Source organism: Protopterus annectens, chromosome 12.part0, assembly GCF_019279795.1.
Source record: "Protopterus annectens isolate FY-2018-M chromosome 12.part0, PAN1.0, whole genome shotgun sequence".
NCBI classification, from domain to species: Eukaryota; Metazoa; Chordata; order Ceratodontiformes; family Protopteridae; genus Protopterus; species Protopterus annectens.
The window spans coordinates 484,911,493-484,937,018 of record NC_056746.1 but is presented as its reverse complement, the minus strand read 5'-3'; the positions used below and the strand labels follow the sequence as shown (position 1 = coordinate 484,937,018).

The window sequence follows — 25,526 nt, the reverse complement described above, 5'->3', positions numbered from 1 at the left end:
CATGTCTACGAATGACCGCTCCTGTCATAGCTGCCCTACATGAAGCTTCCAATGCATCATATCCACACTGCAGAAAATGATTACTAACCTGCTGAGAGTTATGGACAGCCTCCTGCAAAGACTTCCTATCTAAAGGGTCAGGAGAGGCTAATTTTTTCTGTAAATCATCCAACAGGGAATCCTGATATTGAAATATATGAAACAGACAATTGAGAGCTCTCATAGTTAAGGTAGAGGTGTAAACCTTCTTCCCCCATCTCTCTAAGGACCTTGCCTCTCTGTCGGAAGGCAAAGGATTTTTGGAAGTGGTAGCAGAAACCCCCTTAGGCCCCTGGGAAATAGTTTCTAAGTCTACAGCATGGGCCCTAAAGAAATGAGAATGGGTTTCAGGGACCCTATAGTATCTATCAGGCTTGACAGGAGCCGGGGGCAGAGAATCAGGGGTAGCACTGGAGTCAGAGTAAAGGTCATCCAACACATCAAGCACAGGAGGAATAGCTAAGGTTCTGTGTTGTGGCTTTTTAAGGAAAGTTCGAAGGCGCTTCCTGGAATCAGAAAATTCCTGACCTTGCCACTGGAAATGCTCCCTCATGGAATGCAGAACATCCCCAAAAGAAATATCCTCAGGAGGAGAGGCCGAAGGAATGGAGTCCTCTGCATCCGAATCCTCAAAAGTCTGAAAAGGGGGTTCCTGGGATTCGGAAAGCACAGAGTCCCCAGAATCTTCATCTGAAGAAAGGGGGTCAGGTGGTTCAACCCTGGGCCTCTTATCAGGAGGAGGCTGGGATCCTCTCTCAGAATGGGCCTGGGAGCCTCTGATCATAGAAATTAGATCTGCGGCCAAGATCATAATCTGAGCTTCAGGGTTAGGCTGAGGCAAGGTTTTAGCTGAGTGATGCTTGGCCTGGCTTGCAGGCTTGGCCTGGCTTGCTACCTTAGCACGTGTGTAGGCCTTGATAGACATAGACATGGGAGGCCTGGCAGCCCCACATGCAGGGGTAACCTTATCCACAGCAATGGTCTTGGGCATTTCCTCGGTTACAGTATCCGGAGGAAAATCAATAATTGGCGTCGGTGTGGCCTCCGGTGTCGGAGGTATCGGTAGTGCAGTGTCTTCGGTTCCAAGCGGTGGAATAACCGCCTCAGAGGGAACCGGGGCACTCATGGTAAGTTTTGGCGTGGAGTCGGAGGAAGTCGCGGGCCGAGGAGGTCAGTCCCGGTCTTTCCGTTTTTCAGAAATATGTGTAGTAGGTTGTTCCGATGGCATAATGTAAGCAAACTTTTCGCCAAAAAAGTCTTCAGCGAACTCCGCCCGGCGCCTGAGAGTTCACTTATTGAAGCGAGTACAGGCGACACAGGCCGAGACATCGTGGTCTGGGCCAAGGCAAGGGAGGCAGTAAGAATGGAAATCCTTATGAGGTATTTGTTTACCACAAGACAAACAATTATTTACTTTTTCAGTTAATTCTGACATCGGCTGAGGCAAGAAAAGGTCCCCAGCGGGGTACTTAGCTTTTTTGATGTCTTCGGTTTCGAAGAATACAGGAGCTGACCAACCGGCACTTGCGAACTGCTTCTGCTTCGGGCACAGCGTGGCAAGAAAGACTGAAGAAGATGGCATTGGCTGATGCTTATATACTCCAGCCGCTCTGATGTCGGAGAGAAATGCGACATCAGCCGACGTCGGACCCAGACTTTGGAATCCGGCTGACCGAGGGCTGCCTGAGGCAGGACAACCCATATGTTATGACTGCAGTTGCATTCTTGAAGGACATCTGACTAATGATTACTTGTGATTCAATGTCTTGGTTTCAGGTTTGGATGCATGGTCTGGCATGTAGTTCTTGGGGGATAAGCAGGTGACTGAGACCCCAACACAGTCTATTTCAACTTCATCCTTGACTAGGATTATGGGGATATTGCTCTTCCGTATGGAAAAAGCATTGGAGGCTAGAGCCTGCGAAGTGGCTCCAAGGCCATCCAACAACATAAAAGCTTTGGCTCATGATGTTGTGCCACAGAAGGACGGTGGGGCAGCCAATTGATGGGTTGCATTAGATGCTTTGGTTGAACAAGGCACAGGGGCTGCAAAGACACCTCAGCAAAACCAGTAGCTTTGAGCCAGGGGGGATGGTGGTACTGTCCGACACTGAAATGGCATGGTCAGCCCTTCTACATCATCTTGCCCTTTGTTTTCTTGTAAGGGAAATCAGAAAAAGAACCGTGGCATTTTTGGGCCAAACACTTTTCAAGAGATTCAGCTCAGAGCTTAACCATCAGTTGGTTAAACCAGGCACCATAGTGGTAGTTGGGCACACTATGATCTAATCTCACGTAGAAAAGACAAGAACTAGGAAAATCTTTGTGTGGAATCTGTTTTCTATATAGTAAACAATTACTGACCTTCACTACTGACATCCATAACCACTGCAAACCAAACAGAAGCACAGATAAGGAGGACCTCCAATGAGATACTTAGCTGTAAACTATGGATTCAGGCCAACCCGATGGTTTGAAGAAGTAACTGACTTATGAAATGCATTCATTGAACTGCAGCATGTAAGAATGGCTAATGCCACTTTATACCACCAATATACTGATGCCAGCAGGGGAAGGAGTCCAGTAGGCCAGAAGGGGGAAAGGTGAAAGCTTTGATATTCATGAATGCCTTTGGGCTTCTGCAGGCAAAGTGTCATTACTGAAACTGTGAACTATGAAGGCATACTTTTTAATATTTGTGTTAAACAGCATGACTGTCGACTGCACATGCAAGTATTTCATACAGCTCTGCATCACAATTTTTTGTTGTAGTTTTACAGCATATGTGATTTTATTTTTAGTTTATTGAGCAAGTACATGGTTTGCAAATGTTAGAGATAATGATGGAAGGGTGAAGTGGTGAGTTTTAACAGTTGAGGCATTCTAATCTTGCTAACTAGGCTTACTATGGTGGAGCAACTGTAGTGCAACAGAAGGCAGAGATTCATATTAATGCACTTAAAATACTCCACAGGCCATGAGGGGAGAGGATTCTATTTTTTCTCTTTAGCTCCACCAGACCTGCCCCATGGCTCCACTACATTTACTTGTATAACTCATCTGTTCCATTATGGCAAGAGCCAGGCATCCCCAGGCAAGGTGAGCATCCTCTGACCCACTCTGCTCCTGCCTGAGTCCCTAATTAGGACCTCCAAAGCAAAAGTCAGGTGATGGTGGGCCAGCTTCTAGGATAGATGGCACAGCCTATTTCTATCAGTCATTCAGCAATTCCTATGAGCTCCACCAATGCTCAACTTACTGCAGGAAGCATGCTTCTGCCCGGTGACTTCTCCAGCCAGTCTACATGCGCAGTGGCAGCATGCGCTCAACATGTTCCAAATCTGTGCTCCATTTAGGTGCTGTACATGTGGTAAGTAAGAGCCATCTCCTCCCCAAAGGATTGGCAAGCCATCAACAGCTCCTCAATTCCACCCCCCCTCCATCAACAGCTCTGTCAAGTGTCAAGAGTTGTTAAACTACTGTTGTTTGGTCCATAGTTAGGGCTTTATCCCTCTATGGCAGGGGGATGGGGATTCTTCACAGCCACAGGCCCATTTGTCTAACGTCAATACAGCTAACATGATAAATCAAAACAAATACAAACAAGGAATTGTTACATGAAGTATATGTGGTGCAGTGTGGTACAAAAAAAAATGTCAAAACAGGAAGAGTTTTAGAAAGGTTGAAAGGGATACAAATGGCAGTGGCCCAGGAAATTAAATTTATGACAGAAGAAATTGCAAAACAGTGCAAGAAAAGTTTTAAAAGACTGGAAGGGTCAAGCAGCCCCAAAGAAAGAAAGTATGACATAGTTAACAGTGCATATAGGTGAGTTGCTGTGACGATATGGAAGGATAAAGTACAAAAATGGCTGATAGGGTGTTGCTGAGCTGAGCTGGGGATCTGAACCATGCTGATGGTGAATTTGGGGACTCTGGGAAAGCAATGAGCATAACTGTGAAGGAGGAAATAAATTTGATAGCAGGCGACCTACTCGTAAGTTACACACCTCTAGGACATTCCATTTTTTTTTTTGTTTTGGGAAACATACCATCACGGGTGAAGCAGAGAAGGTGCAGAATATACTTTAGAGAAAGGAGACTTTGTGAATGTGTGCAGGGAAACTGAGGAGTGTGGAGAAGGTTTTATGCTTTGTACAGTCTAAGAATACAGACGCAAAGAATGAATACAATGTTAGTAGGACACACGGCTGTAAGAAAATAAAAGAGGTGAAGATACAGAAATGTTTCTTACCATGCCACAATTAGGGTACTGATGAAATGGGAAGGAGAGGTAGACAGAAAATGGAGATGGAATGTCTGGGATTTAACAGGGAAGGAGACAGATAGAACAGAAGTGGCTGTGGTGGAAGAAAAAGACAATTTAGAAGGGTGCAATATAAATGATCAAAATAAAAAGGTAAGGGCTCTCAGATATAGCAAATTAAAGCAGTGTGACAGAAAAACTGACGGAAGGGCAAAGGGGGAGAGCAATAGCAAAATGGGTAGACGACATGAGGAGGAGTTTCAGATAGGATGGGGGTGGTAGATGTTTTCTATGAAGGTATATAAACCTGAAAAAACATTGCAAGGAAAGCAAGAGAAAAAAGTGGGGGAAGATTTGGGTAAGTAAGAGCAAAGAGGGTAAACTAAAAAGATGCACTAAGGAAGAAGAAATAGTAACCTAGCATGTAAAGGAGGGGGAAATGGAAATGCCCGGTAGCTGCAAGCATACTACTACAAGCTGATGGGATGGGAAGGACAAGAATCTTTAAGGGGGAATTATGAATTATATCCTAGCACGGGAAACAGTACACAGGTTATGGGAGAAAGGAGCAGTAATTTTATTAGCAAAAGGACAAGAAGGGTTAAAGGGCCATGAGAATTGTAATCTAATTTCACTGACTAAAGCAAACACCAAAATATTTGCTAGGGTACTGCTGGCCTTGGGGAAAAAAGTACAGTTTTGTACCTACCATAAATGTAGATGTCCGATAGACATGCAACTGCAGTCATAACATGTGGGTTGTCCTGCCTCAGGCAGCCCTCGGTTGGCCGGATTCCAAAGTCTGGGTCCGACATCGGCTGATGTTGCATTTCTCTCCGACGTCAGAGCGGCTGGAGTACATAAGCATCAGCCGACGCCATTTTCTTCAGTGTTTCTTGCCCCAGATGCCAGGTGCCCTCCAAGGAAGGCTGTAATCAAATTGGAAGACAAAAACAGGATTCCAAACAAATAAATGAGCAATAAAACAAACACACCATAACAGATGTCCCCAGCTAAGAGAAACAGGGATAGGAGTGGACCCTAGGCATAGAGGGGTATGGAGGGAGGGAAAATCCGACTGCAGTTGCATGTCTATCGGACATCTACATTTATGGTAGGTACAAAACTGTACTATGTCCTTCAAGAATGCAACTGCAGTCATAACATGTGGGTAGAATACCATAGCTTAGCTGGGGGAGGAGGAATGCTCTAGGAAAAAGATGGTGAGGCAATCAAACCCTGCAGGACTGCCGAAGCAAAGCCTGCTCTGGATCTGGAGTATAGAGGGAGATTGTAGTGTTTGGAGAATGTATGCACGGAGCTCCATGTAGCAGCTTATAGAATGTCCTTGGTAGGCACCCCTCTTAAGAATGCTGTAGAGGTGGCTGTAGCTCTAGTGGAATGTGGTCTGACATTGGCTGGAACAGTCTTTCCATGAAAGAAATAACAGAATCTGATGCAATGCCCAATCCATTTAGAAATAGTCTGTTTTGAAATTGCTTTTCCTTGGACTGCAGGGGCGTAAGCTACAAAAAGCTGTTCAGACTTCCTACTGGCCTTGGTTCTGTCCAGGTAGTATCGAAGTTGTCTGTGAATGTCCAAGGTATGCAACAGTCTTTCCCCCTTATTCTCAGGATTGGGGAAGAAGGCAGGCAGATGAATGGCTTGATTTAAAGAAACCCTAGATACCACCTTTGGCATAAAAGTAGGGCTGGTCCTTAATGAAACCCTGTCTCTGTGAAAAATAATAAAGGGTGGTATTGCCATTAGGGCCTGTAACTCCCAAACCCTTCTTGCTGAGGTAATTGCCAATAGGAAAGCTGTCTTCCATGAGAGAAATTGCAAGTCAACTGAAGCTGCTGGCTCAAATGGAGGTAGAGTCAGTTTTTCTAGGACAAAATTGAGGTCCCAGGCTGGCACTGGGGCCTTTCTTGGTGGCTTAATGTTCTTGATTCCCCTGAGGAATTGCCTTAGTAAAGGGTGAGAAAGTGTTGTATCTAGCTGAAATAGCAGATGCATGTATCTTTATGGAAGAATATGAGAGGCCGTTCTTTAACATATCTGCCAAATATTCCAAGATGAGTGGGATGTTCAACACTGATGCATCATGTCCCTTGCTGGTATTCCAATTGCTGAATCTTTTCCACTTTGCTAAGTAAACCTTTCTGGTGGATGGTCTTCGAGCCTCTGTTAGTATCCGCTGAACTTCCTTGGAGAGAGATAAGCTGCATTTATTTATGGGATCTCACAGGCTGTTAGCTGCAGTGTCTGAAGATTTGGATGCAGTGTTTCGAAATTGTGTTGAGTCAAAAGTAGAGGCCACTGGGGAAGGGCCCACCTCCTGGTGTGACATATGCTCCGTAGTAGTGGGTACCAGTGTTGTCTTGGCCAGTCCGGAGCTATTATGATTCCCTTGGGTTTCTCTGCTTTGGTCTTTAGTAATACTGAGGTCATCAGTGGCAGAGGTGGGAATGCATAGATTGCTAGGGAGTTCCAGTTGAATGAGAGGGATTCTATTTTCCAAGCTTTTGGATGGTATGTCCTTGTGCAGAATTTTGGTAGAAGATGGTTGAGGTGAGAGGCAAATAGGTCCACTTCTGGCTTGCCCCATGTCGAAGTGAGTTGTCTGAAGGCCTTCGGATGTAACCTCCACTCGTGTGGATCTGTGAAATTCCTGCTTAGGCTGTCCGCCAACACATTGTCTTTTCCTGGAACAAACTGGGATTGTAACTGGATGTTTAGGCTCAGTGCTTTCTCCCAAAGCTGCATTGTCAGTCTGCAAAGGGGGTAAGAGTGGGTGCCCCCTTGCTTGTTTATGTACCACATCACAGTGGTGTTGTCTGTCCGTATCAGTAAATGGCCTTGCTGGAGTTGGTGTTGAAAGGCCTCGACGGCATGCATTACTGCCAACATTTCCTTTTGGTTTATATGCAGATGTGCTTCCTTTGGAGACCATTGTCCTTGTATACACCTGCCTTCCATGTGCGCCCCCCGTCCAAGGTCTGAGGCGTCTGTAGTCATGGTCTGTGTTATCTGTGTTTTTTTGATTGACATACCTGTGTTTGCCTGGCTCACCGAAGCCCACCATAGGAATTCCTTTTGTAGGCATGGAATGAGTGGTATGATTGTCTCCAAGTTGTTGCTGTGTTGAGACCAAATGCTTTTTAGGTACCATTGAAGCTTTCTCATGTGTAGTCTTGCTAATTGAACCAGGAGAATGCAGGATGCCATGTAACCCAGGGCCTGTAGGAATCTCCTTGCAGTCATCTGGGTTAGTTTTGCTAAACCTTTGAAATAATGAGTTAACTTCTCTTGCTTGTCTTCTGTCAGGTAAGCCATCTGAGAGGCTGTGTCTAGTTTGGCTCCTAAGAAGATTATTTGCTGGGATGGCTGCAGTCTTGACTTTTGGAAGTTGACTGTGTATCCCAGAGCTTGAAGTAATCGTATGACATAATCCAGGTTTTTTGTCAACATCAATTTGTCGTCCGCTTGTATGAGGCAGTCGTCCAGGTACGGGTAAATTTGTATACCCTGGAGCCTGCAATGAGCAATTACTGAAGGCAGGCATTTTGTGAATACTCTGGGCGCAGTAGATAAGCCAAATGGCAATGCTGAGAATTGATAATGCTCTGGCCCTGCAAGAAATCTGAGGTATCTTCTGCAGCTGTGTCTGATAGGGACATGCAGGTATGCCTCCTTGAGGTCCAGAGTAATCAGCCACGACCCCTTGCCCAGCATGGGAAAGGAGTTGCTGTAGAGTCAGCATTTTGAACTTTGGTACTATGAGAAAGGTGTTTAATGCGGACAAGTCTAGTATTGGTCTCCATTGAGATTCTTTTCTTGGAACAAGGAACAGTCTTGAGTAAAACCCCTGGTCTTGTTCTTGTTGTGGAACTCTTTCTATTGCTTTCATCCGAGTCAGCAGAGTGATTTGCTTGATAGCCTCTGCCCTCTGATTTTGTGGTAGGTTTGGCATGCCTTGTTTTCTTGGTAAGGTATGAAAATGAAACCTGTACCCTCGGTCTATAATGTCCAAAATCCATTTGTCCTTTGTCAGTCTGTGCCAGTTTTCTGCAAACAGAGATAATTTCCCGCCCAAGGGAGCTTCTAGTTGTTCCCTGGTAGGCGGTAGTAGAGGAAAGTCATTGAGATTGTGGTTGTGGGGCAGGTGAAACCCTCGTCACTTCTTTGGTTTCCTGGCTGCCATTGTCGCCCCTGTAAGGGCCTCTGTATTGGCCTCTTCCTCGGCCACGTCTGTTCTTACCCCTTTGAAACTTTTCTGGATTAGGAAAGGACCAGTTTTTGAAGGCCAATTCCTACTGAATCTGGGGGGTTGAACCTGGAGGAAATCTTTCACTGTCTGAACTGATTTTGCTTTTTCTTCAATGGTCTTTAACACATCCTTAGCATTTGCACCAAAAAGCTTGTTCTTTTCCAAAGGTGCATCCAGAAGTTTTGCTTTTACACGATCTGGTAGAGGTTGATCTTTTAACCAAGCATGTCTACGAATGACTGCCCCTGTCATAGCTGCCCTACATGAAGCTTCCAGTGCATCATATCCACACTGCAGGAAGTGATTGCTTACTTGCTGAGAGTTATGTACAGCTTCCTGCAAAGTCTTCCTGTCTAAAGGATCAGAAGTAGCTAATGTTTTTTGTAAATCTTCTAACAGATAATCTTGATATTGTAACATATGAAAAAGGCAATTTAAAGCTCTCATAGATAAGGTAGTGGATGTGTAAACCTTTTTGCCCCATCTCTCTAATGACCTAGCTTCCCTGTTGGAGGGCAAAGGATTTTTTGAGGTGGAGGCTGTAACTCCTTTAGGCCCCTGTGAAATAGTTTCCAAATCAGCAGTATGGGCCCTGAATAAATGGGAATGAGTTTCTGGGACCCTGTAATACCTGTCTGGCTTGGCTGGAGCAGGAGGAAGAGAATCAGGGGTAGCACTAGAGTCAGAATACAAATCACCCAGAACATCAAGTACAGGAGGAATAGCTAAGGGCCTGTGCTGAGGCTTCTTAAGGAAAGTCCAAAGGCGTTTCCTAGAATCAGAATATTCCTGACCTTGCCACTTGAAATGTTCCCTCTGGTGTGCAGAACTTCCCCAAAAGAAATATCCTCAGGAGGGGAGGCCGAGGGGATGGAATCTTCTGCATCCGAGTCCTCATAGGTCTGAAAGAGCTCTTCCTGGCTATCAGAGTGGACAGAGCCCTCAGAATCTTCATCTGAAGGAGTAGGGTCAGAGGGTTCAACCCGGGGCCTTTTATCAGGAGGGGGCTGGGATCCTCTCTCAGGATGGGCCTGTGAACCTCTAATCATGGAAATTAAATCAGCAGCCATGGACATAATTTGTGTCTCTGGAGTCGGCTGAGGTAAGGATTTAGAAGTAATATGCTTTGTTTTGCTGGCTGCCTTAGCCCTAGTGTAGGCCTTAATAGACATGGCCATAGGGGGCCTGGCAGCTCCACGTGCAGGAGTGACCTTGTCTACAGCAATGGTCTCGGGCATTTCCTCGGTTTCGGTATCCGGAGGAAAATCTATAACTGGCGTCGGAAATGCGGTGTCTTCGGTTCGGAGCGGTGGAGAGACAGTCTCAGAGGGAACCGGAGCACTCGCGCTAGGTTTTGGCGTGGAGTCGGTAGTAGATGCGGGCCGAGGATGTCGGTCCCGGTCTTTTCGCTTTTTGGGAGTTTGCGATGTCGGGAGATCAGACGGCATGGTGTAAGCAAAATTATCGCCGAAAAAATCTTCAGCGAACTCCGCCCGGCGCCTGAGAGTGCGCTTGTTGAAGCGAGCACAGGCTGCACAGGCCGAGACGTCGTGGTCTGGGCCCAGGCAAGGGAGAAAGACAATTGTTAACTTTTTCAGTAATTTCTGACATCGGCTGAGGCAAGAAAAGGTCCCCAACGGGGTACTTAGCTTTTTTGATGACTTCGGTATCGTAGAATACAGGAGCTGACCGACCGACACTTGCGAACCGCTTCTGCTTCGGGCACCGCGCTGCAAGAAAGACTGAAGAAAATGGCGTCGGCTGATGCTTATGTACTCCAGCCGCTCTGATGTCGGAGAGAAATGCGACATCAGGCGACATCGGACCCAGACTTTGGAATCCGGCCGACCGAGGGCTGCCTGAGGCAGGACAACCCACATGTTATGACTGCAGTTGCATTCTTGAAGGACATCTAGCAGTAACTGTATTACCAAAAGGACAGGAGAGTCTGAATGACTAAGTATTACAGTTAGATTTCACTGATTAATGCTTACCCCAACTAGAGTAGTAAAGCTGGTGGAGGAAGGGCAATTTAGTAACAAAGAGAAGTGGTTTCAAAAGTATTAGAAAGCCATTTGTATCATCCTACTACAGATATTCCTAACAGAAAAAATGCATCTGTCAGAATGTGTTAGATCCCCTAGTATTCAGATATGTGTTCACCAGCAAACATCTGCTACCCAAATGTACTCTTAAAAGTGTTACAAATATACAATGACAAACTTACCACAGCTGCTATTACAGCACAATGAAATACAAAAAGGCACTATTTACAAAACATTACAAATTCATACCTGCAGGCTATTTGCATATTTAGTAGGATGAATGGGAGGATGGGCCTGATCAGACTTGTTGCCATTTCGAGGAGTTGGCCCACCCCTGTCCAAAATCCCCTGAGCAAAAGCCCCCCAGTGTGGGTCTGGTGTCTGCTGCTGCACTAGGGAAAAGAGGTCCAAGTCGTTGGGGAACTTGTTCGTTTCAGTACGGGGATAGCTGATGTACCTAAAAAAAATAATAATAATAATAATAAATACATAAAAATGTATATCATATATATATATATATATATATATATATATATATATATATATATATATATATACACACACACACACACATATATACAGAAACATTACTTTATATATATATCTATATATATATATATATATATATATATATATATATATATATATATATATATATAAAAATAAAGAAATGCTACTTGAAGCAGCAACAAGTCACTACAAAAGCTGATGGTATTTCGATAGAAACTTGTTATTTTTTTAACACTGTATTTAAAGTCATCAGTAAATAATAGCTGCAATTCTATTCTACAGTTTGGTCCTTACTACACTATTAAATCACAAAAGAAATAAACATTCAAACATTAAGCACACATTTCAAAAATAAATGCCTGAAGAAGATAAAGTGTTGACATCTAAGCAGTTAGCAGACTCATTTTAATGCCATGAAGATCAAAAGGTTGTGGGTTCTGCATCCACACCAAGTACTTCATATATACACATATATAAAATGCAGAGGGACATCTCCCTTCAGATGAGACAAGACTTCAAGGTCACTTATATCTGAGGTGATGGTAGCTTGCATGGATGTTTGGAGATCTCACATTTCTTACAGAAAAGAGAAGAAAAACATTAATTTATGTATGTAATGTATGAATAGACTAATTTATATATTAATGGGTACCTTTCCCCTCTCTGTCTGCAGAGTCCTACTGGATGCACATTAATTCCACACAGGTGGGAGCTCTCCAGATTCCAAAGGGGGGAGAGGTATCACACAGGCAAACATCAGGGTTACCTTCTGCACTTGCCTGCACCCTGGCTATGATGATGCAACTAGCACTTGCTATATTTTACACAGTTAAGACAAAAGTAATATTGAGAAAGCCAAACAGCAGGTTATTTCAATTTCATGCCATCCTCACTGCAAATTACTTCAGTTTTATTTCACAACAAATAGACACATCTTCCTTTCCTTACACTAGCATGGATGCCCCACATATCATAAATATTTTGACTAGTTGGAAATTCTGCCTGATGCCTGGTTTTCATGGGGGGGGGGGGGGTTATAACTTACAATTACTCTTCAAGTGAAAATGTTGTCAAGAATGTGTGTGTGCTGCTTTGTCATTGTATCAGAACTTACATTCATACATGTTTGTGTGTGTCACTGGATTTAATGCTTCAGTCTCTCTATCCCAAATACAGACTTGCCCAATGGCAAACTTTACAAAAAGACAAAGTTTATATCTGGATGTGTCTGCATGTACACACATCTTTTCCTCTCAAATCATCAACATTAGTGCATGCTCTAGTTAAGCATCATAACATGCTTCCAAGATGTTTACTACAACGGTGGTGGTGCTGCGGTAGCGTTGTCGCCTCACAGTAAGACGCTGTCCGGTTCGATTCTCAGCTAGAGCGTCTTCTGCGTGGAGACATGTGTGAATGGGCGTACCTTCGCTGAAGGTTGCATGTCAGGCCTGGCAAGCCGGTTTGTAAAAAATCAACTGCCAATCATTAGCAGACCGGAGTTCCGCTGTGGCGACCCCTAACCAGGAAAAGCCGAAAGACACAAACAAACTACAGAATTCCAAACCATTTCAGATATACAGACCTACATATCCAGCTAATATCTGTAAGACTTACATGGTCTTTGGGATGGTCTTTTTTTCTACCATTCAGTGAGCAACACAGCTGTCATTTTTTTTCAGGATGACAAACTCACTCTATATGCTAAGCATATCATTAGTGTGTTCTTATGAAATCATTACTACAAATACATCTAAGAAAAATATTTTTGTCACTATACATCTACCATTTATAACAGACAGAATGAAATGCACACATTTCAGATAATGTTACTGCCTTGCCTTTAGTGCTGTTTACTCCAACAGTGTGCTACATAAAGCAGAGTATCAACTTACCTTGTCCTGAAAATTTTATAAAAGTATATAGTACTTTTTGTGTCAGTGACAGTGGCTTAATAGATAGCACATTTGTATGTGCTATTCCCACCCAAAAGGTGCACAAATTCATTTTCCCTTGCTGAAACTATAGTGCAGTATAAGGAGTGTGCTACCCTTTGAATGACATGCTAAACTGAGGTCCCACCCACCTGAGATGGTGGTAACTCTGACTCCCAAGGGACTTATCAAAAAGAGTAGGGAAACTTCCTGGTGACTTGGCAACATTATCCCCAGTAAGTATGTATGAGTACCATCTCTGGTAACCACTAAACAGACACCACTAGCCTAGTGGGACTAACAGAATCAACAACGGCTAAATAAAATAATACAATATGAAAGAATCCAATATGATATAATAAAAAATAATAAAATAATATAATGAAACAAAACTAATACATTGCCATTCATAAATGGGGTCAACTTCAAGTCAAAATGATCTAGAGATAATTGCAGAAAAGCAATCTGTATGGAATAAAAGTGGAGCTAATCTCAACATGCACACCAAGTTTCTATTTCTCCTGCAAAACATCAGAAACTCACAAATTTGTTCAGAGTGCTGGGTGGAAAAAATGATTCTCATGGAATCTAGCATTTCTGGATTGAGTATTGGAGATAAACAGTGTTTTTGTGAACTCTGGCAAAACAAAGCACCCATATACAGCAATATGCTTAATACTTACCTATTCAGTTTGCTTTACTGAAAAATCTATTCAGAGAAAATGCTTTAATTCCACATATATACAGATGCACTACAATTATAATGAAACCATGGTAATGACTTAAAATCACACTTAAAAATCACGGATGTGTTTCCCAGATTTAATATCATAAAAGTGGAATTTCCTTTTTTTTTTTTTTAGGAATGATAAAGCAATGCCCTTAGCTTTCAGTCAGTTGTTTTAAAGACTAACAAATATAAAAACAAAATCTAGTGCACTTCTTATATAAAAAATACATATTAATTTTTGAGCTAAAGTTACAAGTGCATAACTTACTAAGATACAAAAAACTTTCACAGCTATGTGTGCATAACAATCCAGCAAAGAAAACGACTAAATGAAAAATGGATTGCTTATCTAAAAAGAATTGGGATTAGGGTAAAATAAGAACAGGATATGAAAGTAATGCTGGAAATAAATTTCTTTGTTACATCTGCAAGCCACTGATGTATGGCAAACAACGTGAAGTATCGACACATTTTAGAAAACAAGTTTCTAAGATTTGTTTATACTAAACATAAATGACATTTATGATGGAAAATGGTGATTTCAAAGAATAAATTTTTGGATATGTAAATGAGGACTGGTCATGTGATGTAAAAGAAAAAGAAAGCTTAAAACCTGAGCTTTGGCTAGCTAAGATCTAGCTGTATTCAACTGGACGTATAAGAGAATATAAGTACCTTTTATCTGCACTTTTTTCAAATAATACAGCATTTTAATTGATTTATTTGTGTTGCATTGAATATTAACTGAACTGGAAGGTTTGACTCCGTTAGTGCTTCCTAGATTTTATTGCCTGTTAGAATTCCTGCAAAGACAGTAATTGCAGTCGGGGGTAGTCTCATTCACTGATATTCTGTTACTGCCTATTTAAGTGGTACATTTTGGAATATTTTCTGCTTAAAACTTGAGCTTTGGCCGGCTAAGATCTATCTGGACGTATAAGAGAATTTAAGTACCTTTTAACTGCACTTTTTTCAAATAATACAGCATTTTAATTTATTTATTTGTGTTGCATTGTATATTAACTGAACTGGAAGTTTTGACCCTGTTTTTTCCGTTAGTTCCCCACCCACCCTCCTTGCTTTTGTTTTGGTGTTAATCTTGGTGGCTTTGAAACTGCCCGCCTCTCTTGCAAATTTGTGTTTGGATACTCCTTCTGGGCCCATCTCATTTGCTCACTCAACTGAGTGCAGTGAGATCATATTCTGATTTCAGGCACTCCAACTTTGTACTAAGACAGCAACTGGGAAATAAAAAATGTTTAAGCTTGTTTCCTGTCTTTCCTATAAGTGGTCTAGACTGTTTGTAGGCTACTGAGCCCCCAAGCCTTTCTGTGTTGGAGGGAAGCCTTCTAGCTTAATTTGGATCAACTTATTCACACCTCCACTAGGGGCAGTAATATCATAGACCTGGTCATTACCAACAAGGGCAACCAGTGTTCTACATCACAGGTCAATTCCTCACTGGTCAGATCTGACCACAAGCTAATCACCATAGACATCCACATCCCGCACCTACCCACAATCAGGGAAACCACCGTAAAAAACTTCTCCAAAGTCAACTTCACACTTCGTCAGACAGAAGTGGCAAACTTCATGACACCCATGCAAACGGACAATAGAGGCACGACTGCTGAATCCTACACAAATGCACTTTATAAGCACTTACACTAGTGCATGGATCATGCTATACCTAATAGAACCAAGATGCTATCCTCCAAAAAAAAGGAAGCCAATCTGGTGGTCCTCTGCCATAAACAAACTCTACAACAGAAGAAAGAAACTGTTGCAAAAAAAAAAAAAAAAAGAGTAAAATTCCATGACTGGAGGAACTCCCTGGTCAACCTCAGTAAGAAGCTGAGATCCCTCATAAAATCCTCCAAAGCTAGTTACGAAAACAAAATTGCCACCGACTCCGACAACCACAAAGCATTCTATAGCTATGTCAAGAATCTCAATGGTAACACCCAGATCTGCTCCGAGTTGCAGCACAATGGCACTAAATATACAGAACCAACTGATATTGCCACCATCCTGGCAGATAGGTTCAGTGCTAACTTTACCCCCCCCCCCCCTCACCCCCTAGAGGGCCCATCTCTATACCGGAAGAATGCAAAGTTCCTGTAATCACGGCTGCACAGGTAAAAAAACACTCTCCAAAGCCAAGAATACAGCATCCATGGGACATGACAATATCTCAGGCTGCTTTCTACATGAACTACAGAATGAACTGGCACCACACCTAAGTACCATGTTCAATCATAGTCTCACCTCAGGCTTTGTGCCCACTGAATGGCGCACCGTGACGCTTATCCCACTCCACAAAGGGGGAGCCACGACAGACCCCGGGAACTACCGCCCCATTAGCCTGACGAGCCTGGTCTGCAAGGCCATGGAACATATCATCCTGGAACTCATAATCAAAGACATTGGTAATCTCCAAACTCTTGACCCTATCCAGTTCGGGTTTGTAAAAGGCAGATCATGTCTCCTAAACCTGATTGACTTCTTTGAATCAGTCACCAAAGCCACAGATGAGGGTAAGGTGGTTCACACAGCTTATCTAGATCTCGCCAAGGCTTTCGACACCATCCCCCCACTCTGGAATTATAGATAAGATCACTAAACTAGGTATAAATCCCTATGTCACAAGATGGGTTGCCAAATGGCTCACGGACAGAACCCACACTGCGAAAGTAGCAGACTCCAAATCCGACTTCAGACCAGTGACAAGTGGAGTACCACAGGGTTCAGTCCTGGGTCGTCTCCTGTTTGGTATCCACTTCTCTGAAGTACAGGCCAACACAGAAGGTCTTTGGCTAACCAAGTTTGCAGATGACTGCAAACTAGGAGCCATAATCGAAACTCCTAACGAATGTAGACATACTACAAAAGGGTCTCACTGAGACAGATGCCCAGTGTCAAAGCCATGGCCTGAAGCTCAATGCCAAAAAGTGTACTGTCATCCACTTTGATAAAACTCTGCACCCATGAACTACCACATAAGTGGTAGTCTACTTAATGCTGAAAGTGTGATAAGAGACCTTGGGACACAGATGGACAGTAGTCTCTCCTTTGATAATCACATCGCCACAGTGGTCAGGAAATACTTCTATGTGGCCCACCTCATCACAAAATGTTTCTCATCCAGAAAAAAAGAGGCCATTGTTCCCCTCTACTCATCACTCTTTAGACCCATTATAGAGCACAACAACCCTTTTGGTATGTACCTCACAAGACATCTACAACAACTGGAAAGGCCACAGAAATACCTCACAAAGAGGATTACTGGCCTCAATCAGATGCCCTATGCAGACCATCTCAAAAAACTCCAGCTTTACTCCATCGCATATTGCCTACTCAGAGGCGATCTCTGCCTAACATACAAAGCTATGTCAAACCCAGAGCTGTTGGACATGCTCCACTTAAAGAAATCCCAATCCCTCTGAGCTACACGCTCTAGCTACCTAAACCTGGTCACCACAATAAACAGAACATGCTGGAGGGATAGATTCCTGTCCCAGAGACTTCCCATACTTTGGAACAGACTACCTATCTATGTCAAACAGAGCTCCTCATTAGCACTCTTCAAGAAAAATCTTGATGATTGGATGGGAAATAGGAAATTCACCCCAGGGAACACTACTGTGGCTCTGCTCGACAGGGGCAAAGGAAAATAATTTTCTTGGGTGGCGAAATCCAGGGCACCTTATTGGCTAGGCTTATATAGGCCCTAGGGCTAATAGCCTAGTACCTGTCTATGAATTAGTTCCAAGTGTTGACATGCTGTCCCCTTTATAATCATGTAATGGTAAAACTGATGCACAAGATCTTCAGATGTTATTGATAGTCATAATCATTTGGGAAGGCAATCCTATGTGAATAAGTACACTTGTATAAAATCTTACCTGAACAGCAGATGTCCTTTCCTTCACTGTTGCAATATTCTTAACATATGGGATTCCCTGCCGAGGGCAGCCCAACGTCCGGCCAGTATACAAAAGCCTTAGGTTGCTTTAAGGCATGCCTTACATGACACGTATGCTCCTCGCGTAGTCTAGGGCATAAAGGTGACATCCGGACATATCATCCTCAGAAAGTACAGTTGTGTAAACTTACAAGTGTATTCACTGTTGTAGTCATCACATTTGGGTTATCCCCTGCCAGGGTAGCCCTTGGCCGGCCCGAATACCAGAGACTTAGTATTTCTGCGTTGGTTGCTGTCACTTGAGGACTGACAACAGGTCATCAGTAGTATAAAGTAAGGCAGCCAACGCTATTACATCAGTTTTTCTTGCCCTAACCTGTAAGGAGCCCCCAAAGTAGGAGGCCAGGTTCTGGTGGAAGAACCCCCACCAGTGGAAAATAAATACCAATATATCCCTTGTAAGGAAAGGAGAACAACAAGGAAGAATGGCAACAAAGGGAGAAAGAGAAAAAAGGGGGATGGAGGGAGGGAAACCAGGACTGCAACAGTGAATATCTACATTTATGGTAAGTGTACACAACTGTACTATGTTCTTCGTGTTTCACTATTGCAGTCATCACATTTGGGTAGATTCCCAAAGCTGAGTAAATGGGTGGAGGCAGTCAAGGAAGCTAGGGGCTGGCCAGGAAGCCCTGCAAAACTGCAGAGATAAACCCTGCCCTGGATATGAAGAAGACAGGCAGGTGGTAATGCTTGGTAAAAAAGTGTGAACAGATGTCCAGGTGGCAGCCTGCAGGATGTCCCTGGTGGGGACTCTTCTGAGGAAAGCTGCAGAGGTGGAGGCTGCTCTGGTGGAGTGTGTCCTGACCCTTTTTGGGGAGGCTTACCATGGTGTTTATAGCAGAAATGGATGCAGTGTGCTATCCATTTGGAAATGGTTTGCTTGGAGATGGCTTTGCCTTCTGCCCCTGTAGCAAAGCTAACCAGCAATTGATCAGACTTTCTGAAGGATTTAGTCCTGTCGACATAGTACCTGAGCTGTCTGTGCAAATCTAGAGAGTGAATAATCCTTTCCCCCTTGTTCTAGGGATTAGGAAAGAAGGTAGGCAAATGATAGGCAAATGAATGGATTGGTTGAGAGCCACACTGGACACCACCTTGGGCATGAACGATGGGGTACTTCTGAAGGATACCCGGTCTGCATGGAAGATGAAGGGTTCCACAGCCATGAGTGCTTGCAACTCAGAGACACTTCTGGCTGAAGTGATGGCCAGAAGGAAGGCCGTCTTTCAGGAGAAAAATGTTAGCTCTGCAGAAGAAGCTGGTTCGAAAGGAGGCAGGGTGAGCTTTTCCAAAACAAAGTTAAGGTCCCAAGCTGGTGTTGGTGCCCTTCTGGGGGGGGGGCCCAAGTTGCTAGCCCCTCTGAGGAACTGTTTGATCAAAGGGTGGGGACTGCTCAGTGGGAAAATGAGCAGAAATAGCAGAGGCATGAATTTTTATACAGGAGAAAGAGAGACCCCTGTGTAGTAGGTAACTAAGTAATCCAGGATGGATGGCTGTGCCATATTGGCCCCCTTACACTTGATCCATGTGCAGAACCTTTTCCATTTATCTGCATAAGACTTTCTGGTGCTAGGGCATCTGGCCTCATGGATAACATCCAGAACCTGTTTAATGAGGATGGAAGATCGGTGAGGGAATAAGCCAAGCTGACAAATTGAGTGTCTGCAATTGGGGATGCATAAGCCAAGCTGACAAACTGAGTGTCTGCAATTGGGGATGCATAAATTCCCTTTCCCTCTGGGTCATGAGGTTTGGAATCTGAGGAAGATGCCATGGAGGCAGTGGGAACAGGCTGCGTAGCAAGGGGTACCAGTGCTGCCAGGGCCAGTCTGGAGCTATAAGAATGGTCCTTGGTTTTTCTTCTCTTATTTTGAGCAGTACCCTGGGGATGAGAGGTAGGGGAGGAAACGCACAGACAGATAGGTTTACTCAGGAGAAGGACAGGGCATGCACTTTCCAAGCCATGCAGTGATGCTCCCTGCTTCAGAAGTTGCTCAGCTGATGGTTGGTGTGGGAAGCAAAGAGGTCGACCTGCGGGGTTCCCCATTTCTGAGTTATTAGGGTGAAGGTTCTTCTGTTGAGCTGCCACTCATGTGGGTCCAGAATGTTTCTGCTTAACTGGTCTACAGTCGGTTTCTTGGGTGTGGTTCGAACCCTGGGCCTATGGAACTCGGTTGTTTTCGAAAGAATGGTAGTCATGAAAGAAGACGTCAGTTTGTGTCGAGATTTGGTGGTGCGAGGGACTTCTTCGGAAGCCGGTGCTTGCTCAGAGGCCCCGGACCCATCTACGGTAGAGATGACTGCAGGATCCTTAGACGAAGAAGAGTGTTGTGGCATACTGGACTCCAAACAGGTCTCGGTAACGGCCTGCGAATCAACTGACGCAGGCATCAGGTGCGGCAAAAGCACCTCACCGAGTATCAGAGGACTGATGACTAGCTCAACGTAAGTGTCGTCTATAAGCTTGGACCTGTGCAGTCTGTCTCTGACTTTATCTTTATGTTTTTTTTGGTAGATCTGCTGTTGGACGGCTTACTGAAGCCATATCGGAATTCGAGGACTGTAAATGAAAACATCTGGGTACAATAAGGGCCTGACGATGCATAGTTCTGGCATTAAAGCACAGAAGCGACAACGGAGGACGTCACGGTCTGGGCCGAAACAAGTGACACAGTAAGAGTGGAAGTCTGGTATTTGCTTTCCACAAGCGAGACAATTATTGACTTTTTCTGACATCAGTTAGTGCAAGAAAAAAGGATCCTCAACGGCGGTTAGAAGACTTCAACTTCACTTCAGAAACGAAAACTCAGGTAGCGGCCGATCGGCAATCGTGTGAACTGCTTCAAGGCAAGAAAAACTGATGTAATGGCATCGGCTGCCTTACTTTATACCACTGACGACCTGACGTCAGTCCTCAAGTGACAGCAACTGACGCAGAAATACTATTTCTCTGGTATTCGGGCTGGCCGGGGGCCACCCTGAAAGGAATAACCCAAATGTGATGACTGCAACAGTGAAACACAAAAAACATCTGAGTAGTAGGAATGCCAGTACAAGGAAAACCAAGAGGTAACCATTACATCCCGAACAGAAATGGACCAGGGGGAGGAGAGAGGGAATGAATATTGCAACAGTGAAGGAAAGGACATCTACTGTTATGATAAGATTTTACAGAACTGTACTATGTCCTTCCATTCACATGTTGCAGTATTCTTAACATCTGGGAGACAGCCAAAGCTCAAGAAACTTGGGAGGAGGAAGGACTAGCAGAACCCTCTAGGAAGCCATGAAGAATGGTCCTAGCAAAACCAGCTCTAGCTATGGAGATTCCATCCAACTTGTAGTGCTTGGTAAAAGTATGCACAGAAGTCCAGGTAGCGGTTACAAGAATAAAGTTAGTATCCAACCCCTTGAAAAAAGAGAAGTCGTCAGAGCGCTAGTCGAATGAGCCTTTACAGAAGGAAGGAAGGCACTTACCATAAAAGGAATAACAAAAAGGAAATCGCTTTAGAGATCCACGAAGAAACAGTTAGCTTGGATACAGCTAATCCTAGTGACCTAGGATGAAAGGAAACAAACAACCAATCAGATTTCCTAATAGACTTAGTCTTATCCAAATAAAATCTGAGTTGTCTTATGCACGTCCAAAGTATGCAGCACCCTCTCACTGATAGACTGTGGAGAGGGGAAAAGGGTAGGCAAATGAATAGACTGATTAAGTAACAACTCATTAACCATCTTGGGCATAAAAGAAGGAAGGATTAGTACGCAAGGACACTTTGTCCTTATGAAACACCAAAAATGGAGGACAAGCCTGACACCCGTCTGGCAGAAGTAAGGACCAACAAACGAACAGTCTTCCAAGAGCAATGTTGCAAGAAGCTGAAGCAGCAGGCTCAAAAGGAGCCTGAGTCAACTTCTCCAAAACAAAATTAAGATCCCAGGGAAGGGGAACAGGCTTCCTGGAAGGCTAATATGAAGGATGCCTTTAAGGAATTGTTTAGCGCCAAATCTAGAAGCTAAAGGAGGAGATAAAGGCAGACAAGCAGAAATAGCTGATAAGTGGGCACTAATGGAAGAATAGGCCAAACCAGTATTGAGCAATTCACACAAATAAGAGAGAGCCAAAGGAACATCCACAGTAAGTGGGTCTAGGTTACGAGAGACACCAAAAGGAAAACCACTTCCATTTGGATAAGTAGGATTTCCTAGTATTGGGTTTCCTGGCCTCCTGCAAGACCTTAAGCACATCCTCAGAAAAAAAGGTGTCTATGTGGAATCAAAATCCTAAAACCCACAGTGTCAGCTGAAGAGTGGACAGGTGGGGATGGATGAGAGATCCATTGTCTTATGTAAGTCCACCCTGTGCAGTAACTTGTGATGACTGCCCTTGGCTAAATGCAAAAGAGGGAACCAATGTTGTCTCAAACAAAAAGGAGTCACTGTCAAGATTTTGGGAGCATCCTGTTGAACTTTGAACAGGACTTTTGGAATGAGTGGAAGGGGAGGGAAAGCCTAAAGAAACACCCCCTTCCAAGAAAACAAGATGGTGTCCATCTTCCACACCACAGGACCTGGGACTCTGGTACAAAAAACAGGAAGTTGTCTGTTCAGAAGAGAGGTAAATAAATCTACTTGAGGAGTACCCCACTGGTGGGCAATGTCCAGAAACACATCCCTGTGAAGCATCCATCCATTTGTGGGATAGAGTTAAGGACCTGCTCCGTGTGCCTGTCAATGTTTTGACCTGCCGAAATGTAAACTGCCAGAAAATTCACTCAATACTGGACAGCAAGATTCCACACCAGACATGCCAAAAAAGGTAAGACGATGAAAAGCCTTAAGAGCCAGCAGAAGGGCACTCATCTCTTTCACACTGATGGGATCTTTCTGTTGAAGAGGTAACTACACCCCCTGCACCTTTAGGAAGCCAAAAGCTCCTCCCAATCCCACATCTGAAGCATCTGTGAACAGTTCCTGAGAGGGAAGAGGGGGGTGGAAAGGGACCCCTAGATTTATGGACAACTGCTGGATCCACCAGTGAAGTTCTATCTTGAGACAACATAGAAGAGGAACTACAAATTCCAGAGAATGTGCATGTTGAAGCAAAACTGTCTTCGGGAACCACAGAAACTTCCTCATGTGGAGTCTGGCCACAGGGAGCATAGGGATGGTGGATGCCATGAAATTCAGAAACTCAGAAACTCCCTGGCTGTAATGGAAGCCAGAGGAAGAAGACTTTGAAAGAAAGAAACGACTATTAAGGCCTTGGGAGGAGGCAGGGATACAAACATAGGCACAGTCCGTTTCCTGCAACCCAGAAAAACACGATCCTGAGAAGGAATCAGAGAATACTTTTTGAAGTTTATTGTGAACCCCAGGCTTTGAAGAAGGGAAATGGCAAAATGAAGATTTTGCAACATGATCTCTGAATAGAATCCCTGAATCAGCAGGTCATACAAGTAAGGAAATACTTGAATCCCTTAAAGCCTGCAAAAAGTAATCACAGGAGCAAGGCATTTGGTGAATACCCTTGGGGCAATAGAAAGGCCAGAAGGCAAAGCAGAGAACTGAAATTGGCAGGAAGCAACAGAAAAATGCAAAAACTTCCTGAAAAGGGGATGGATCAGAATATGAAGGTAAGCATCCTTGAGATCCAGAGACACCACATAAGCCTGAGGAACCAAAACAGGGAGCAGAGTGTGAAGGGACAACATTTGAAAAGTGGGCACCTTCAGAAAAGTGTTTAAATCAGACAGGTCCAGAATTGGTCTCCAAGTACCCTCCTTTTCTGGGTACTAGAAACATCCTGGAGTAAAACCCCTACCCCCTTTGGGACACAGATGCCTTTCGAATAGTACCCAGAGTCAAAATGTCTCAAAGTACCTCTGGGAAAAGGGGGAGTTATTCCCAAGGAGGCTGAGGAATGCCCATAAAAGGGGGATGGGATTTCCATACCATGAAATACCCCTGGCGAATAACGGACAGAACCCAAGAATCCTGACTAATCTGAAGCCAAACAGGAAGAGAAAGACAGGCAAAGAGAAAGAGGAATGTGGCTGGGAAGAAACAGTACAGTTGTGTACACTTACCATAAATGTAGATGTTCGAGTGTATTCACTGTTACAGTCATTACATTTGGGTTATCTGCTTGCAGTAGCCCTCAGTCGGTCTGCTTAAAGTCTTGGGTCCTGTGTCAGATGCTGTCCCTTCTTCCATGACGTCAGGTCGTTAGGGGTATAAAACATGCAGAAGACGTCATTACATCAGTTTTTTCTTGCCCCAGATGTCAGGTGCCCCCCTAATGGGAAGCAATTAAATCTATAATTACAAGGATATACCTCCAACAAAAAAGCAAATACACCAAAAAGATTTTTGAGCATAGTAAGGGAGAGTAAAGGTATAGCCAAAAGAAGAAAGGGGGCTGGAGGGAGGGTAACCAGGACTGCAACAGTGAATACATTCAAACATCTACATTTATGGTAAGTGTACACAACTGTACTATGTTCTTCGTGTTTCACTGTTGCAGTCATTTCATTTGGGTAGATTCTCAAAGCTAAGGTTGGGAGGAGGAATTTAAATAGAATTAGGACCAGATATAAGGCCCTGCAAGACTGCAGTGGCAAAGCCAGCTCTGGATTTAGAGAAAATTGGCAAATGATAATGCTTCGTGAAAGTATGTACAGAACTCCAGGTAGCAGCTTCCAGGATGTCTCTGGTAGGGACACCCTTGAGAAAGGCTGGAGAGGTACATGCAGCACTGGTTGAATGGGGTCTGATGGCCTGTGGGATAGGTTTTCCATGGTGCTTATAGCAGAAATGAATGCAGTGGCCTATCCATTTTGAAATGGTTTGCTTTGAAATAGCTTTCCCCTCTGTCCCTGCAGCAAATGCCACCAGCAGTTGTTCAGATTTCCTTTGAGGTTTAGTCCTGTCCAAGTAGAATCTAAGTTGTCTGTGCACATCTAAGGAGTGCAGTATCCGTTCCCCTTTGTTCTGTGGGTTAGGAAAGAAGGTAGGCAAATGAATGGACTGATTAAGAGCCACACTGGATACCACCTTGGGCATGAAGGAGGGATTGGTTCTGAGGGACACCATGTCCGCATGAAAGATGATGAAAGACTCCACTGCCAGAAGTGCCTGTAATTCAGATACCCTTCTTGCAGAAGTGATTGCTAAAAGGAAGGCTGTTTTCCAGGAAAGGAATTTTAAATCTGCAGTAGCAGCTGGCTCAAAAGAAGGAAGAGAGAGTTTCTCCAAGACAAAGTTAAGGTCCCAGGCTGGAGTTGGAGCTCTCCTGGGTGGCCTTAAATTTTTGTCGCCTCTGAGGAACTGCTTGAGCAGTGGGTGAGAGAAGACGGGAGGCTCTGTGCTATAATGAGCTGAAATGGCTGAGGCATGAATTTTGATGGAGGAAAAGGACAAGCCCTTATGAAGTATCTCAGTCAAGTATTGTAGAACCTGAGGTAAATTGGGCACTGCTGCACTCATCCCTTGAGATTGATTCCAGGCACAAAATCTTTTCCATTTTGCAGCATAAGATTTTCTAGTACTAGGCCTCCTTGCCTCTAAAATGATATCCATCACTGATTTACTGAGGGATGGTAAAGGAGAGATTAGGTAATTAGCCAGGCTGCTAGGTTCATGGTTTGCGGCTGAGGGTAAAGAATCTGGTTCTCCTGCTGAGACAACAGGGAAGGAGTCTTAGGCAGGTGCCATGGAGCCAAGCGTGACACACTGT

At 44.0% G+C, this 25,526-nt stretch overlaps 1 protein-coding gene across 3 annotated transcripts in view; it reads right to left on the bottom strand.

Annotated features, from left to right (window-relative positions):
• The window catches only part of TOP3A (DNA topoisomerase III alpha), a 1,120,433-nt gene that overhangs the window by 488,110 nt on the left and 606,797 nt on the right, over window positions 1-25,526 (bottom strand). For all 3 annotated transcript variants that reach the window (XM_044089591.1, XM_044089590.1, XM_044089593.1), the window contains one exon: window positions 10,873-11,080. In XM_044089591.1, coding sequence (XP_043945526.1) covers window positions 10,873-11,080 — 208 coding nt within the window. The remainder of the gene's footprint in view (window positions 1-10,872; window positions 11,081-25,526) is intronic.